The sequence below is a fragment of the Alligator mississippiensis genome, chromosome 2 (assembly GCF_030867095.1).
Source record: "Alligator mississippiensis isolate rAllMis1 chromosome 2, rAllMis1, whole genome shotgun sequence".
Taxonomy (NCBI): domain Eukaryota; kingdom Metazoa; phylum Chordata; order Crocodylia; family Alligatoridae; genus Alligator; species Alligator mississippiensis.
The window spans coordinates 246,391,939-246,408,361 of record NC_081825.1 but is presented as its reverse complement, the minus strand read 5'-3'; the positions used below and the strand labels follow the sequence as shown (position 1 = coordinate 246,408,361).

The window sequence follows — 16,423 nt, the reverse complement described above, 5'->3', positions numbered from 1 at the left end:
TTATGGGGATGTGTTTATATAAAAATGTTGAAGTTACTTAATGATACAGTCTAGTTTCTCATGTTCTATATTATAAAACATAATATGTAGTAGTGACTCAAGTTGTAAGAAGTTGTTAGTGTGCTTGGCTTGGGCAGGGGTAGGTAGTTTTTTAACATAAAACCACAGTCCTGGTCATCATCTCCTCCATGTTTGTTTCAGAAATATGCATTATAGTCTGCCTACAGAAACTGGTAGATTCAGTCAAGTTGCAAAACACTGTTATAGATAATGCGTCCACAACAGAAATTGGTGGTATAGAAAATCCATCCGTGGCCTCATTCTAGAATCTTCCTCATCTCCCCCAGTTTTCTTCATGGGTCATTAAGTGCCAATGAAAGAAACAGCAGTAAGAAAAAGAACTTAGGGTGCTGACAGACCCGCAGGGGGGGGAACGTAGCGCTTTGCTGGAATAAGCATCGCAACAGTTTGACCCGGCTTGCCCAGTGTCTGTATAGCAAATCAGCTATTTGATAAAAGCTCCAAAAACATCTGCTAAAGTGCTCAAGCTATACAGATGCTGGGGAGCTGGGTCAAACTGGCACGATGTCTATTCGGGGCACATACTGTATTTGGTGCAGGGGTGTGCCAAGCTGAAAGCCAAAGTGCTAGTTGGGGGGAGGGGGTTCCACATCTGTAAGTAGCCTTAGTGTCCATGGTAGAAATTGCCAGATGCAGTTGAGCACTGACATTTCAGTACTAGTGGTGATGGAAACCATGTAAATAACGGGTAAGCAGCCACAAAGAATTCTGTTTGACTGCCATGCCATTGAAGAAGCAAGGAATCTCTTTTCTTCTACTGTAACAGCTGCTGAATCGCATTGTCATCTGTGCATAATTCTTCCATTTATCTTCAGATCCTAGCACACTTATGTGTAGAGATCTTTCAGTATATTTTACAGACAAAATCAAAAAGTCCTGGAAACATTGTTTTGAGAGCTAATTATTTGTGATTCTGGCTTTTGTCCTCTGGTGGTGTTGATATTTGGGGCCCTTGCTGGTAATATCATCAACATCACGCTTTCCTGCAAGAATTCTGCTGCACGTTCTGAAGCATGTCATTACTCAGTCAGAACTTAAGACAATTCATTCAACACAACTTGAACTTCAATTCAGTTTAAGTTATTACCTAATATGTAACCAACCTTTTATCAAAGACCCTTGAGAAGCTTTAAAGTGCCACCTACAGCTCTGCCTAAATAATAAATTTAGACTTTTCCCCATAAGTTTTCAGGAACAGAGGTGGTGCTGATGATAATGATATGTGGCCACATGCAGTCCATATTCACACAACTGGACTGATCCATAGTATTTCATATATTCAACCATGGTAGCCTCAGAGTCTTGACAAGATCATACTGAATTTACCTCAGTCTATTGAGGCCATGCCCATCAGTGAGACCTTGTTAAAGCTGTTAGGGAAGATTGTGAGACACCATGGACTGGAAATATAGCAGTAGAGCAGATAGTATCAAGCTATAAATCACTTTTACATCATATACAAGCAGCACCATCTTCCTGCTATCCAGGGACCCGGATAACATGAAGCCAGAATGAACAACTGATTGGAGTTAAAATCTTGAAAGTATTGCAGTGATGTACGCTGGGAGGGGGAAGCGCCTCTAATAACTTGTCAATTTGGCAAGTCTATTAATTTGTTTTTACTTAGACTCATAACAGCTTCTGGTATCCAGATAGCTACATAAAATACCTTTGGTTTCATCTGTGTCTAGCAATCCTACCAAATTTAGCCTTGGCTCTAGCAGCTCATGTGTTCTTGACATCCAGGCTTGCCACTTGGTTAAGAAAAGGCAAACGTTTATGAAAAGCAACAACTGATTTAGAATAGAACAGCTGTTTGGCTCTGCTACACAAGCTTCTGATCATAGGTTTGTACTACAGATAAAAGGTGTGATCTATAGTTCACGTAGACCTATTTAAGTTGCTTTTAAACTAGCTAGCCTGGCCATTGATAGTAGTGTAATTGCTGCTGGCCAGTGTTTGCTGTGGGTTAGTCACCTGCTTACCCATAATCCAAGTGTTTTATAACCCATGCTGAACTCTGTGTTGCATAGGGTTATGCTACTATCAGTCTACATAAGCTACAATCTCATGTTTTGGTTAACATATCACTCTATGCCAGACTTAACATTTTGTTCTTCAGCTAAGCCAAACGTTGCAATAATAGATGGTAGATGCAACAGAAAATCCTAAAGATGGAAAACATCTTCAAAAGCTTGCATGGAATTGTGTCAAGTTATCTGAGTGAGCATCCCTTTGCAACCTTAGAAGTAAAACTTCTGTATTCAGGAGATGACTTTTCTTGGTCATATTCTCACAGATTTGGAAATGATTCCTGGAAGACATAAAGAGGCATCTTAAAAGTGTCATAACTTTCCTATGGTAACAGCAAAAAATATGCACCCCAAAAGGCCATTTGTATTGGAGTAAGTGCATTCAGAGGACTAAGAGAGGGCAATGTAATCTTAAATGAAGATAATTATTGATAAATAGTATATGCAGTTCTTAATTTTATTTAGAAAAAATATTTGTTTCATATGTTTGAATCATGGTTTTATACATATATGATAAGGTTTCAAGTGTAAGTCATAGGGTAGCTTCTTGTGTGAACTGGGTATTCAGAAAAGTCTTAAAGATGTTGAATTCATTTTCAGAACTTGCTATGTTAGTAATATTTTGTTGCCCTAGCTGTTGAAGGCCACATAATTCACTGGATTGAAAGTAAAGCTTCATTTGGTGATGAAAGCAGCCACCAGTCATACCTTCAGGACCAATTCTGGAGCTACTGGAATAGGTAGGTATCATTTTTAGGCTTAATAGATGGACAATATTGAATTAAACTAATTGTTTAGCTGTAAAAAAATGCTGCTAATGCTTTTGTCTACGTATTTTTGGTTAAAGCACATAAATCAAGTGCAGACTTAATTTAAAATAGGGCTGTCCCAAGTGGTAGCCCATAGGCTGTATTCAGCCATAAGGGGTTGATGTATAGCCCCTGGACTCTCATCTAATTGCCGGTCCTCCCCATTGTTCTGGCAGCAATAGCAGCCAGAGTTTCCAGGCTTGCCATTCCCTTCTCTGGATGCTGCATTTTTCCCTTTGCCCTAGGGGTGGAACAGAGTAGTGCATTAGTGGAGGGAGCTGATGGTGAGTCTGGGGCCATGTATGTGAAGGAGGGGAGAAATTAGGGCCTCACATGGGTGGCTGATGGTCATGCCACATGGTACAGAAGTGAGGGTTGTGCCTGTGCAGGTGCATGTTGCAGCAAGGGGAGCTCATGCTCATGCACCCATATGCTGTGGTGTTTTTGGGGGGATCCATAGAGTGCCACCTGTGGCGCATACAGCATTTGGCCCTCGGGAGATTAGAAGCTGGACAGCCCAAATCTATAATACTTTATTTCAGAATCTTTTTAAGTTCCTGCATCAACAACAAATGATTAAATATTTGTTTTAAATTCCCATCATTATTGTCATGTTTAAAAACAGTTGATCGCATAAAATGATATAGATATTGTTTAAGTATATATTTTAGGCACTTATTTTGATACAGATGTATGCAACTCAGTTCAGTTACTATAGGACCAAGAAGGAAACTGTTGTTAACGCCATTTTTTAAGACTTTTAATAGTTGTGGGAGATCCAAGACATCAAATTGTGTGCACCTAGCTTCACTTAGGTTGTATAATAATGCTGTGTCACAAGTTGGATTGTCCAATATTACAGCAGCCATGAAACTTCTTGCTTGGTCTCTTATTGTTTGTGGACATTTTTCCTTTTTATTCACAAGCCATGGTCACCCAGAAGTTATAAGCACTCTCTTTAGGAAAACGTGATAGGGGAAAAAAAGCAGTTATAGGTGGGTTATGGAATCAATTACTTTACAAAACAGACAAACATTTTAGTTGGAGGGGCCAGTGTTGCTTTTGGAGCAAAAAAGGCATTTTATTATAAAGAATATTACAAAATACTTGGTTATATAGGCTACCACTGTTACCCTGACAAGAGGTGTCCTGTATTTTTTAGCCTATTAATCTTTTTATAAATGCTACCATAACTGGTGAGACATACTCAGGAACTCGGAACCCCTTTTGCTAAGACAAACCCCAAACAGCAGCAATTGTAGATGGAGCATCCAGCGAGCATAATATTATTGCAGATGGAGTAAAGTTCATCTGTTGCAATAAACCAGATTGTTGCAAAAAGCAAGTTGTGAGTATATAGATTTATTTTTGTCCTGTACAAAATCTTGCTCTTCAGATTTGGGTGCGTTAGGAACGTTCAGAACCCTTTGAAGCAGTTTGTGCATTTTGAGCTGGACATTACCTATAAAACATTCCTTTATTTGAACTGGTCAGCCAACAGATAGTTTAACTTATTTTTTTGTTACATCCTAACCAGTTGTCTGTAACTTCTTTTTATAATAAAAATACAAAAACTACTTCACTGTGCTGGAAGTGAAGCATGTTTAAGCTCATATTGCTGAATGAAGATGACTGGAAATTGGAACTATTAAGTTGTTTCAAAACTTGGGTTCAAGCCTTGGCTAGTCTTTTGCTATAGCATCTAATATTCAAAATTACCTGGTAAATATATTACAGCATAAATGTACTGTAAAATATTTCATTATGCCATATTTGTTGACTCAGTTCATATGCAGAAGGCAACATTAACAAGCTAGAAGTGAGGTGACACCATGAAACAAGATTTTTAATGCTAGCACGATTAAAGAAACTGAACACATTTCATATTTACTTTGTATAAATACTGAAATTCTCATGGTAAACATAGTGCCAATATTAAACTCATAGCAAAAGTTCAGTTAAAGAGGGGACCATGTTCTGCATGAGTTCAGAAACCCTGAAATCTTTCTTCTTTTGTAACAAGCTGATTTAATGGGCTTAGAGCCTAACAGATGTCTACCTCAGAGATCAAATAAGGTTAATTCCTTGATTTAGGTTAAACTTTGTTTACTTCTGAACAATCTGCTCATAAGAGAAGACAAGGGTCAGATTTACAAGCTGTATTAAGTTAATTTGAGCTGCTAAGACGTATATCTCCAGTAGAAATGTCCTGAGTGAAAAATATCTTGTACCTCCCCTCCTTTCTGGCATACAAGGTGTTTAAAAGGCTGGACAATACATGCTCCTCAGTTACAGCAATTTTACAGGCCTAAGTTGGTAATTCTACTTAAACTTAAGTAGAGACTCAAGTGGTTCCAGAAACCTGAGAGTTGGAGCTTTATTCAGTTTAGGATAGAATCTAGGCCAGGCTTGTCCAACATACAGTCCACAGGCCGCCATGAGGCCCTCCAAGCTGTTTTCTGAGACCTGAGATGCTGCGACGGGAAACGAAAGTAAACACTGTACTTTCGTTTCAGGGGGGTGATGTGATACCGCTTCATGTGAGGTCTTTGAATATGGCTCGCCGGCCCACTGGTTGATAAAAAGTTCATGATCCAGCCCCACATTCGAAAAGGTTGGACACCCCGATCTAGGCCATTGTGAGTAAAGTGAGAATACATGCTACATCCTTCAGTAGTCAGATGCAAACAGTCTGGCTGAGGGTTTTGAACACAGCTTTTCCTTAAAGCTCCATAATAGGTATGCTGGATACAACCATGAGTATACTACTTTTAAAATGTGATCTGTCTGAAAAGTGGTTGACTGAAAATGGTGCTTTCTTGCTTAACAGAACAGTTCCTCAGGTGCCGCCGAATCTGTTCATATGAATGAAGAGTTTTTCTTTTGCATTTCTCTTAAATTCTGCAGGAATAGATTAGCAAAACTTGTTCTGGGTCACACATCAAGAATATTGAGTAGTTTCCAGTTGTAGTGCCATCTGTGCAGCCCCGTCTTAAATTAAGCAACCAATGGCATCTGTACATCTTTACATAGAGCCCTGGATTTGCAAAGATGAAACGAGACACTATTTCGATATTTATTTCTAGTGACAATGCCTGATCCAATAATAATGGGGTGAGTTTGTCTTGCCAATCCCATGCTGAGTTTACAGGACTAGTATTTAGAAATATACCTTTGTTCATGTGCTTATAACTAAAAAAAGTGATTGCTATGTTGAGTTTGCTTATCTATCTGGAGACAACACAATTGTGGAATTCCACAAAGCTGATCCTCTAAAGTCACTTCGTAGAATATGAATTACCCTTTAAAAGTATGTGCTCAATTTACATCCCAGTTACATCTGAATCTTATACCTACTTCTACAGCTAAACTGATTGTATTGAAGAAATCAGGGAAAACAGCTATTTTCCTCTTTTTTTATTTCAATCTTTCCATTTCGTACACATCTTTTGTCTAATATATTGCATGACAAAAGCAGGTAATGTCTTATCCCTCTCTTCAGATGTGGAAAATGTATTGTCCCTCTGCATTTCAACATGTCTTCACTAGACACCTGCTAATAAGGTTACCAGAATCCCCACTTAAACAAACATTAGTTCAAACCAAGCTTCTCAAGTGTGATGAGAAAACCAGACAACCAAGACTCACTAGGAAATCTAAAGTGATAGAAAATGTTATCCTAAAACTTCATTTACATGAAAACTAAAATAACATAAATAGGGCATGTTAAAATTATATCAACATAGAGGCAAAGCACAAAGTGCAAGTGGTATACAGAAGCCAAATAGTTGAAAAACTTTCTCTCCTAGACAAAGAGAGAGAATTAATCTGACTCCCCTGTCCTATCAACCATCCAGACTGCCCAACTGAGCTACCCAATCCACTGCATTGTGGGCAGCACAGTATTCTAAAGCATGTGCAAAGAAAGGGGAAAAAATAGTGAGCAGCATAGCTATTTTCCTCTTTGTTGGAGAAATACAAAGATTCTGATTTTTCTCTCCCAACCTGGTGAGTTAGGTGTCTGGATTTTGTTATAGTATCTTTTGTGGGTATTATCATACCTATGTGTTCATTGTGGAATACTCATATTATCTGGAACTATAACGTTTCCAAAGTTTTCCAACACTTTTGAGTAGATTTAAAACTATAAAAATATCCTAGAAAATTCTTTTTATGCCCAGTTTCCTTGGGCTGGCTATATTGGAACAAAAACTCATGATTTCAGTAATAAAAGAAAATTAAGTTTTTAAAATGTATTATTGATTTTTCTAGAGTCTCATTTGTTATCTGTCCTACATTGGTATATTTCATATAATGACAGGAAAAAAAGCACCTTGGCTTAGTTGCTACTGGGTATGACCAAATATGCAAAGGAGAGTATGAACAGGATATGATACAAGTTGTAATATAGAGAGCAGTGTGTGTGTACAGGTTGTAAATTCATCTTTTAAGTTGCTTTAAAGGAACTGCTAATTTATTCTCTTTTCTTTCCACATTATATTTTTAACAGCATATGAAAAGCTATGCCTTAACATTTGTTTCTAAGTTCAACTGAAAACTGATATCCTAGCTATAATAATGTTATAACAACATTAGTAGACACCTCTGCAACTTACTTACAAGTACATAGTTACAAACAAGAGACAAATTAAATATTAGTTATTAAGTGTACTACTGTTGATGACTTGTGGTAAGTAGATATAAAGTCAAATACATCCATTTATTTTTTTCCATCATTTGCAGTCCTGGATACAACATCTCTAGATTCTATAATATAATTTCTGAAAAGTCCCTGGAGTAAACTTGACACTGTTATTAACTGAAGTAACTTTACTATATATGAAGAAGACACTAGCAAAATGTCGTCTTTGACATAGAATTAGAATAATGATAATTCCACATAATGAGAGAGAAGCATTTCTTCTTCTGTGTTTGAATATGAATAGCAAGTCATCCCTCCACTGAATTCTTTTTCCCCCTTTAATTGAAAGTGTAATGTCTTTAGTCCTCTGCATCCATGCAAAAAAAAGAGAGAGGGGCTAAATAAAAGATCAAGTTTCTTCTGGATAATTTGAAGACAGCATCTATATTCCCATGCTTTAGACATATAAAGTCATATTTTTCTCATTTCTAATTAATATTTATCTTTAAATATTCATTGGTATATAATAATCATAGTAGTAAAATAAAAATAATTGTTAAAGCTCATAGCAGCCAAAAGTGTGTTTTAGATGGATCCAAGATAGAAAGAGTTCTATAGAATAGTTTTGATCACATGCAGTTTTGTTTTAATACAGTGGAAATTGACTATCAGGTTTTACCACACATGAATAAAGACTGAATCAGAACATCAGAATATTTTTTCTGCTCAGCTGTTTGATTCTGTTTGATGTCCATTCCACTAAAGAGTGTTTAAGTAATAATTTTATCAGTTGTTCTGTTGAAGTAAAAGCTAATTATTTTATGGAGTATATAAAAGTCATATCTTGTATAACAACATCAGTATTTTCCAATAACATGTGCGTTTAGAAAGTTGTACCAGTGAGTTAAAACATAGTGGTTTAACAACCAGTCTTAGAGGAAACCTTGGGAGTTGCATTTGTCAAGTAGCTAGGAAAACTGTTCATGCATACCCAGTATCCAGAGCTTCATTGGCAGCCCAAACATAAAGAACTGAAAGGTCATTCTTCTTCCTACAGTATGATGGTTTGTTGACATATTTTGACACACTGGTACAGTGCTGAAAGGTTTTGACCTTACTGTAACACTTAGGGACTTAGGGTCGGTTTAGCTATCTGATTCTCATAGAATTTCACACATAGTGGGTTCTGTTTAAGTTTCCCCCACACCCTCCCCTTAAGAATTAGTAAACTGATATTAAAAAATGGACATGAATAAACTAGGGGTTTATGAAAAATTGTATTATTCATTCAAACTATCAATGATAACATGCAATTAAAACTATTATTTTATAAAAACATTCATTTAATTTTCTTTAAGTCAGTTAAATCAGTTTGCTAATGTAAAGACAGATTTTTTTGTAGGAAAAAAAAATCTTAACTAATGTGCTGCCAGTGATTTAAAATTGCCTCTGTTACCAGTACACCAGCTTCATTTTTAAAGTTCAGGTGACCAGTAAGTGTCCTTTTTATAATGGAACAAAATAATTTCTATAAACATACAAACTTTTCATGCACATTTTATTAAAGGGAACATTCTTGTAGTACATGTACCTTATTTCAGCAGCATTGTACATAAATCATTGTTACAAGAGCTATTATTTAGACAGACTTGTATAGAACATTCTTACCAATAGTATAGGTTGTGCAAAGAATTTGTTCAAATCACTTACCTTAAAATTAATGTTTCAGTGTTCACCAGTTATCTCATCCTTAAGATGATTTGAGAGTGCTTGGATATGTATATATTTCCCACTGAAGCTGGAGCTTGTGAGGAATATTACTATAATCACAAAAAATTCTAGGATCATTTTATACTGTTTTACTTTGCATCAAACCTCATATCTTTGTATTGCAAGAGCAAAGAGGAGTAAAGCCACTTAATAATTAGATTAGCATTTAAATTTGAATGATAAATGTCAATTTAAGATTAGTCATAATGCCTTTCTCCGTATTGAACATTTTATATGTATACTGCAAATTAGGATTTTCATTTTAAATGGTTTAAAACCTGTCCTCCTTAGACGGCTGGATTACTATAGTCTCACATTTTATAGTAGTTTACAAGGCATTATACATGATTTTAAAATTATTTTTCTTATATTTTCTACACTCTTTCAAATATTGTCATGTCACTGGAGACTATCATATAGTACAGATAGAGCACTTTCAGCTTCCATCTACGTTACCGCAAGGCTTCAGCTCCAATTTCCCTTGTATTTCTCATTCAGATTACACAAGCATCTAAGTTTATGTACGATAAGAACTGACAGCATAGATCCTGCTATGTTTGCCAAAGGCCTGGTCACAGACACTCCACTATGTCAAAGAATGTCAACCCCCACAGACCTTACCTTTCAGAACTCCTTGTAATTTTTAATTGATGGTTACATCTGACATTTTCAATGTACTTCTTATTGTTGAGTCTCCATCTACCTAGGAATAGTTAAAATAATAATAATAATTGTCCATGTAAACTATTACATCATATATTTTTATTTAATAAGGTCAGGTTCCTTGCTGAAAACCAAGAATGACCAAATCCTCCTCTCCCCTCCCCTTCAAGTAATTCTGTAAGTGCTCCTCTAATCCATTTGAAATGACAATTGGACAGGGAGAAAGAGTGTAGAGAGAGTTAACTCTTAGTATTAATGTAGAAAACATTAGTTACTGTTGATCACATGTTATGCATGATAAAGTTACAAGAATCTTTAAAAATTTTAAGTACTAAACTAAGGATTTTTTTCTTATTGACTATATCTAAATATTTAGAATAACATTTTTGTACCTATATATAAAGTGCACACTTTCACATAATAAGATTTTACATTTTCCAAGCTTTATTTTATTTAAATTAGTTGCATGTTGTTAAGTATGCTGTGTTTTCTTGTATTCAGAAACCACAACTTTTTCATTCCAGTTTAAAATATTACAAACTTAATAAATTAATATAAGTATAATTATCCATCTATTAGGAGTTAAAATGAGGGAGTTCAGTTGTTCATAAATGTCAGAAAGCAAAGAACTAACAGAAGCATTTTGTCACAAATAATGCTGCTTTTCTTCTAATTAGTTAATTTACATTTTACAAATTAAGGGCAAAATTCAGACAGAAGATAATCTAGTAGCATATCATAGCTTTACTGACCTGTATTTGTATCTGCCAAATTTAAGTTAATTAGAAATGTAGATGCTGTTTGTTTTATCTGTCAAAAAGCTCATCTTAAAAAAAATCTAGGCACACTTTTTCCCCCCACATTTATCATCTAAATAATAGTCTTGCCAAGATGGCAGCCTCATAATAAACTCTTTTCAGTGGAGTGATGGGTAATGAAGCTTGCTTGTGAAGGCAGCGAAAAATGTTGTCTAGCCAAATGCGTGAATATGATGGCTAGAGAATCAGTGGACTTTCTCAGTCATCAATCTTTTTAGTAGCCTCTTATACATCTGAATATTTTGATAGATGATCTAATAATTGAGTTATCTATCTTTCTAACTATCAGAGTTGCATAAAAATTATTCTCACATGCTACTGAATATTAAATATATTAGGCATCCAGTAAATTTTTCAAAAAAGGGCCAAAAGGTGGAGGGATTTTGTTATATCATAAACATACCTTAATGTAGTAAATGATAAACTACTATATCTGCAGTATTAAACTATTTGTATTAATATAAGACAAAAGTAAATAAAGTCAAAAGCAGATTAAAGCAGACAATCAGACTAAAAATAAATAAAGCAAGTGAAAATGAAAAAGTAGGTTAGTGCACAATTTATGTGCACCTGAGATATACTTTGAAGTGGATTTGGTGGTCTGTTCCTGGCTAATGGACAGCACTCACATTTAATGTTACATAGATTCCTTATACCCTGGAAATCTTGGCTTAGGAGCAGATAAGCATAGTGTCAGTATGGATTCTCAAATTACCTTTCAACCCCTTTTAAGAATGGTTCTTATTGGTTAGTGAAGAGGAGATTGAGAAATATGCATTAAAGTTCCCTATGTTCTGTGAAGTAATACAGTATAGATTCTTCTTTCTTAATCACAAAAAAAACTGCGTTCTCAGACTTATAATCATCTATCTTGTCTTGGAGAAGCCATTGAGGGTTTTTTGGATAAACTGCATTAAGTGCATCCTGTCTCTGTAAAGAAGGAATTTATTTAAGATGATTAAAAAAAAATTTAAAAGACCATTTAAAATGTAGGAGACAGAGCATTAGATCATTCTTGCATGTTGTTGTTGTTTGAAAATTGCTATTTAACATATTGATTAAAAATAATTTTAACAATAGCAAAAATATCAACGTTCTTATCACAGAAAATAACATTCTTTCTCTGGTGGTGTCAGTAATATTCAAATGTGGTTCATTCTGAACTGTATACAAATGAGCAGTTCAGGTCTTAACTTTTCTGTAGTTTATAAATAGACTTTTGTTCACAAATCCTTAATTGTTATTATACTGTTTTGTATAAGATTGGCAGAGAGAATTGCTTTTCTTTAAGTGGCATGTTTATTATAGGTCTCGTATAAACAAATCTGTGGACACAAACTGTGCTTTCAGTATTATATGAACTATGTGAACAGATCTGATTCCGTATAAAACCTGCACTAACTACTGTAACTTTTTCCTTTTTGACCTCAGAACTGGAGCAGCCTATATATAGCACTGATCTAAGGAACTTGAAACACTCACTCACTCATTGAAGCATTACAGTGTTAACTATAAGGGATATCTGTTCAATAGTTACTATGCATTAGTAGGTGATACCTCATTAATTTTGTAACTCTACCTTAGGTATTTCCATTGAAGTCGTAAGTATAGTATCTAAGTAATTCCTGAGTTGTAGCACTTCATATACCATCGCATGGTAACTAATGACAATATTTGCTTTAAAATGGCAGTCTTGGCAAGGAGGCATATAGGACTCTGATCAAGTAAGATACTTAAGCATAAATGTATTGATATTATTAGAATTTAATTCTAATTAAATTCACATTACTAATGTGATAGCATTTTTATGGCAACCAGATTGGAATCTCCTTTGGTTAGGTACTATATAAACATATAGTAAATAACAGCTCACTGACTTTAGTGTTATATACATATATAGGTAGTACCTTAAGTACCTTGCTGAATGAATATGCTTCCATTTGTGCTTTAATTCATTTTATATGTAGGTAAACTGAGGCACAGATATAAATATATTATTTGCTGTGTGTCAAAAGATACTGCAAGAGTTGGAAACAGAGCTCAAACTCTTGGTTTCACATTGACCAGTATCATGCTATGCTCAGAAAACATAATTAGGTCCAAGAAAACATAAATGTTTGCATTAGGAAACTTTAATAGAAAATTTAAAACATCAGTAATGAATATCACATAATCCAGAAGTATGTAAACTGAAACACATTTGTATAAGGTTAGAATTATTAACATTGATTACTTGGGCACTTTGATAACTATGTGTATGCCCAAACTTGCTTATAAATAATAAAAGTATACTTGAATTATTCAAAACTTGTATTGTTTCCTTTGCTACTTGTGGCTTATTTTGACATTTGTCAAAATGATAATTGTTATTACATCCTGATTAAAGTTATATATGTAACATTTTCCAAACATATGTTTTTCTCTGTATATATAATTGTAGATTCTAAATGTTGTTGTTGTTGTTGTTTGGGGTGGGGGGAAGGCGGGGGGGTTATCATCAAAATTGCAAGCTTCTGAGTTTTCAGGTTTGTCTTTTGATTAGCGTGGCCTCATCTATCATTGCTCTTTGGTAAGGACACCAAGAAGTCATGTCCTTTTGTTTTTAATGATAAATATGTCTTTGTCATGAATACTCATAAGGCATTCCAGGATTTACATCTGAATTGTCAAAGTATAACTGCACAGCTTCTGTGGTGTGTGACATTATTAGTGAAATGAAGAAGTTTTTAATTTGTCAGGGACAGGCCTTAGATGTTGACATTACAAGGCTCTGTTAGCTGTGATGCTGAAAAAAGTCCTTCGCCCACTGTTTTTCTAAGATTTGTCGTTTATCAACAAGAGGCAATCTGCCGCAGGAGAGATTTTGCGGACTTTCCTATTTGCGTGGTCTGAGCCTGTCTCTTCAGGTTTCGTTATTTAGGCCTGATGTCTAGTTAGTTCTTATCAAAGCTAATACCATCTGAAGTACCAGGCTTCCAGTGATCATACAACCAACATGAAGGTATCTTCAGCCTGACTAATATTACTAAAGACAGTATCTCTTTAAACTTGAGCTTTGCTTCAACATCTGTATCAATTACATCTTGTAAATGTGCTTTCCTTGAAGGTTTCACTTGGAATACAAGCAATATCTGCTACACATTTGTAATTACAGTTAATGAAAACACATCTTTTGAGTTTAAAACTTAAAAGTTTGTTTTAATTTTTTTTCATTTTATGTTTTATTTTTTAGGTTATCAATTTATTAATGCAACAGATTAAAAAAATGCCACTGTGCCATTAACTTTTCTTGTAGTCTGGTTGCTAAGACAGTATGCTAATTAATATTTAAAAAAATATTTTTATAAATAACTTTTATCTGCTATTTCTATCAAAATGAATGTGTGTAATATAAGTGTTGCATTTAATTTTAGTTCTTTCTGACAACAGGTGTTCTTTGAAATCTCCTATTTGCAGTCTGAAGCACCAATTTCTGTATCTCTTGCTGCTGCTAACTACTCTACTTTTCTGTAGCTACCTTTTAGGGTTTAAATCCATTCTATATCAAGGTCTGTGCTTTAATGTTGAAATCAGGCATTTCCTTGTTAAATGACATTTCCTTATGAAGGACAGTTCAGAATGGAGTTTACTGATAAATCCCATGAAAGACATTCTTCATTTCCACAGTGCCTAAGTCCAGGATAAAAATTAGTTGATAATCCAACCATTTATAATTGCAGACTTTTTCGATATTTTTTGCTTTGTAGCCTTTACTACAAAACTTTTCAAATAGTTAATAGTGTCCATCAATTTAATTCAGAATTTTGCATTATAATTTAAAACAAGGTGAAGTAAATTAATCACATTATTTTGCTGACTTGTAGTTTCTGAGTTTCGCATCACTGTAAATGGAATTTGCTTTTATGCATATCATTTTTTGATTGTAAACAATCTACCTGTTCTGTTCTTGCTCATCAGTGAGTGCAAGAGAAAACAGGGTTCTCATTTATTTGTTTCAAATGGAAAGCTCATTTGTACCACTAAAGCTCAACTTAATACATTAATTGAGATTTTTGTCCTCTAGTCAGTGAGAGAGTTTTTTGAGACACTAAAGCCCTAACCCAACTTGAAGAAGACAATGATGGCAGTGAGCTTCTGTCCAGAGTTAATCAGCTGCAGAATTTGTAAACTGCATATGTGTCAAAGTTGAAAATGTTAGCACTCTTAATAGAAGCTTGAAAAGGTTAGATCTGATAAAAGCCATCAGCAGTTAAAGAAAGTGATTTATGGGAATGTAATGACACAAAATGCCTCATTTATCACTCATACATAGATAGGTTAAGGTTTCTGTGTCATACTTTAAAAACTTGACCACTTAGAATTGTCAAAATAGGTACTTAATTGCCCATCATATATTTCAGTTTGAATTTTCTTCACGTGAATTTTGGTAATTTTACCTCAGATTACTGTTGCGCTTTTCATATGGTTCCTTTTAAAGTCATTCATATTTCATATTTATTTCATATTTGTTTCAAACAGGATGCTCTGATCTGTTAGAACTTTTATTAGCTAAAGCTGTTGATCTGAGCACTCTCCAAATCTTTCAATGATTTACATTTTCAGTTAGCCTAACTGTAAGGAAAATTAAGTTAGGGTTTCAATTTCTTGTCTTACACTACTAATTCCCATCAAGAGTTTACAGTCTTCTCATTCATTCTGTATATTTCCCATCAAAACTGAAACATGAGATTTAAAAGCGAGGTCCACCAATTAGTTTATATTTCCAGTAATTTGAGTTACTGTTTAACTTCACATTAATTAAATTTAATCAAGAACTACCAGTCCTTTTAAATGATCTTAAAGAAGAATTACAACTGTTAGTAGAAATACTAAGCATTGTACTTTTTTCCCCAGGTCATTTGAGAATAACAACCTGTAAGTTCCACAAATTTGAGATTCTGAAATTTTTGTCTTTCCTTTACATTTTTAAAGCATTCACAGTTTTGGCATAAAGATATTAAACAAAATATAATACAAACAAAAGTAAGGCTTTTTTAGAAAATCATATTTGCATTATATTTACAAAGCAAAGTAGTTATTTTAAAGGCATTGCCTATATTTTCAAATATACATCCAGATGCAGAAGGTAACAGTTCTAAAATTAAATCAAAGCTTAGAATGGAAAAAAGAAGTTTAAAATTATCCTATCTTCTCAAATCTATATTTTTTCATTTATAACATCAAGCAGGTATAATATGGCAGTCCAAACCAAATAACTTAATTTTTTATAGAAAAAATATAAACTTACGTTTTTGTCAGCTTCTACAATTTATGGCCCCAGTTGTGCAGTATTCTGTTTGTTCAGCGATGACCTTCCAGGTTCGATTTAAAAAGAAGTCAGAAGCATTTGTCATGTCTGCTTGATCTTGTCCAGAGGTACCTATTGTAATTGTAAAGGACTAATAAGGTTGTTTATAATACAACATTTTGACAACTTTTTAAAAAATTCTTCTTAAAAGAAACTTCTATATTTTTTTTCTTGTGTGTTCTAATAAAAAAAATGCTGCTTCACTGTACAATACAACTTTTTTAACATTTGATTGAGACAATATAAAAAACTTTACCCAC

General features: G+C 34.3%; 1 protein-coding gene across 2 annotated transcripts in view; it reads left to right on the top strand.

Annotated features, from left to right (window-relative positions):
* Positions 1-16,423, top strand: part of CDIN1 (CDAN1 interacting nuclease 1) — a 181,382-nt gene that overhangs the window by 95,328 nt on the left and 69,631 nt on the right. The window contains exons 10-11 of one of the 2 annotated variants that reach the window (XR_009460202.1): positions 2,749-2,854; positions 5,440-5,562. Coding sequence is in view for 1 of the 2 variants with exons in the window: in XM_006272326.4 (XP_006272388.1) it covers positions 2,749-2,854 (106 nt within the window). In the remaining variant the exon portion in view is untranslated. The remainder of the gene's footprint in view (positions 1-2,748; positions 2,855-5,439; positions 5,563-16,423) is intronic. The other variant, XM_006272326.4, reaches the window with a different exon arrangement.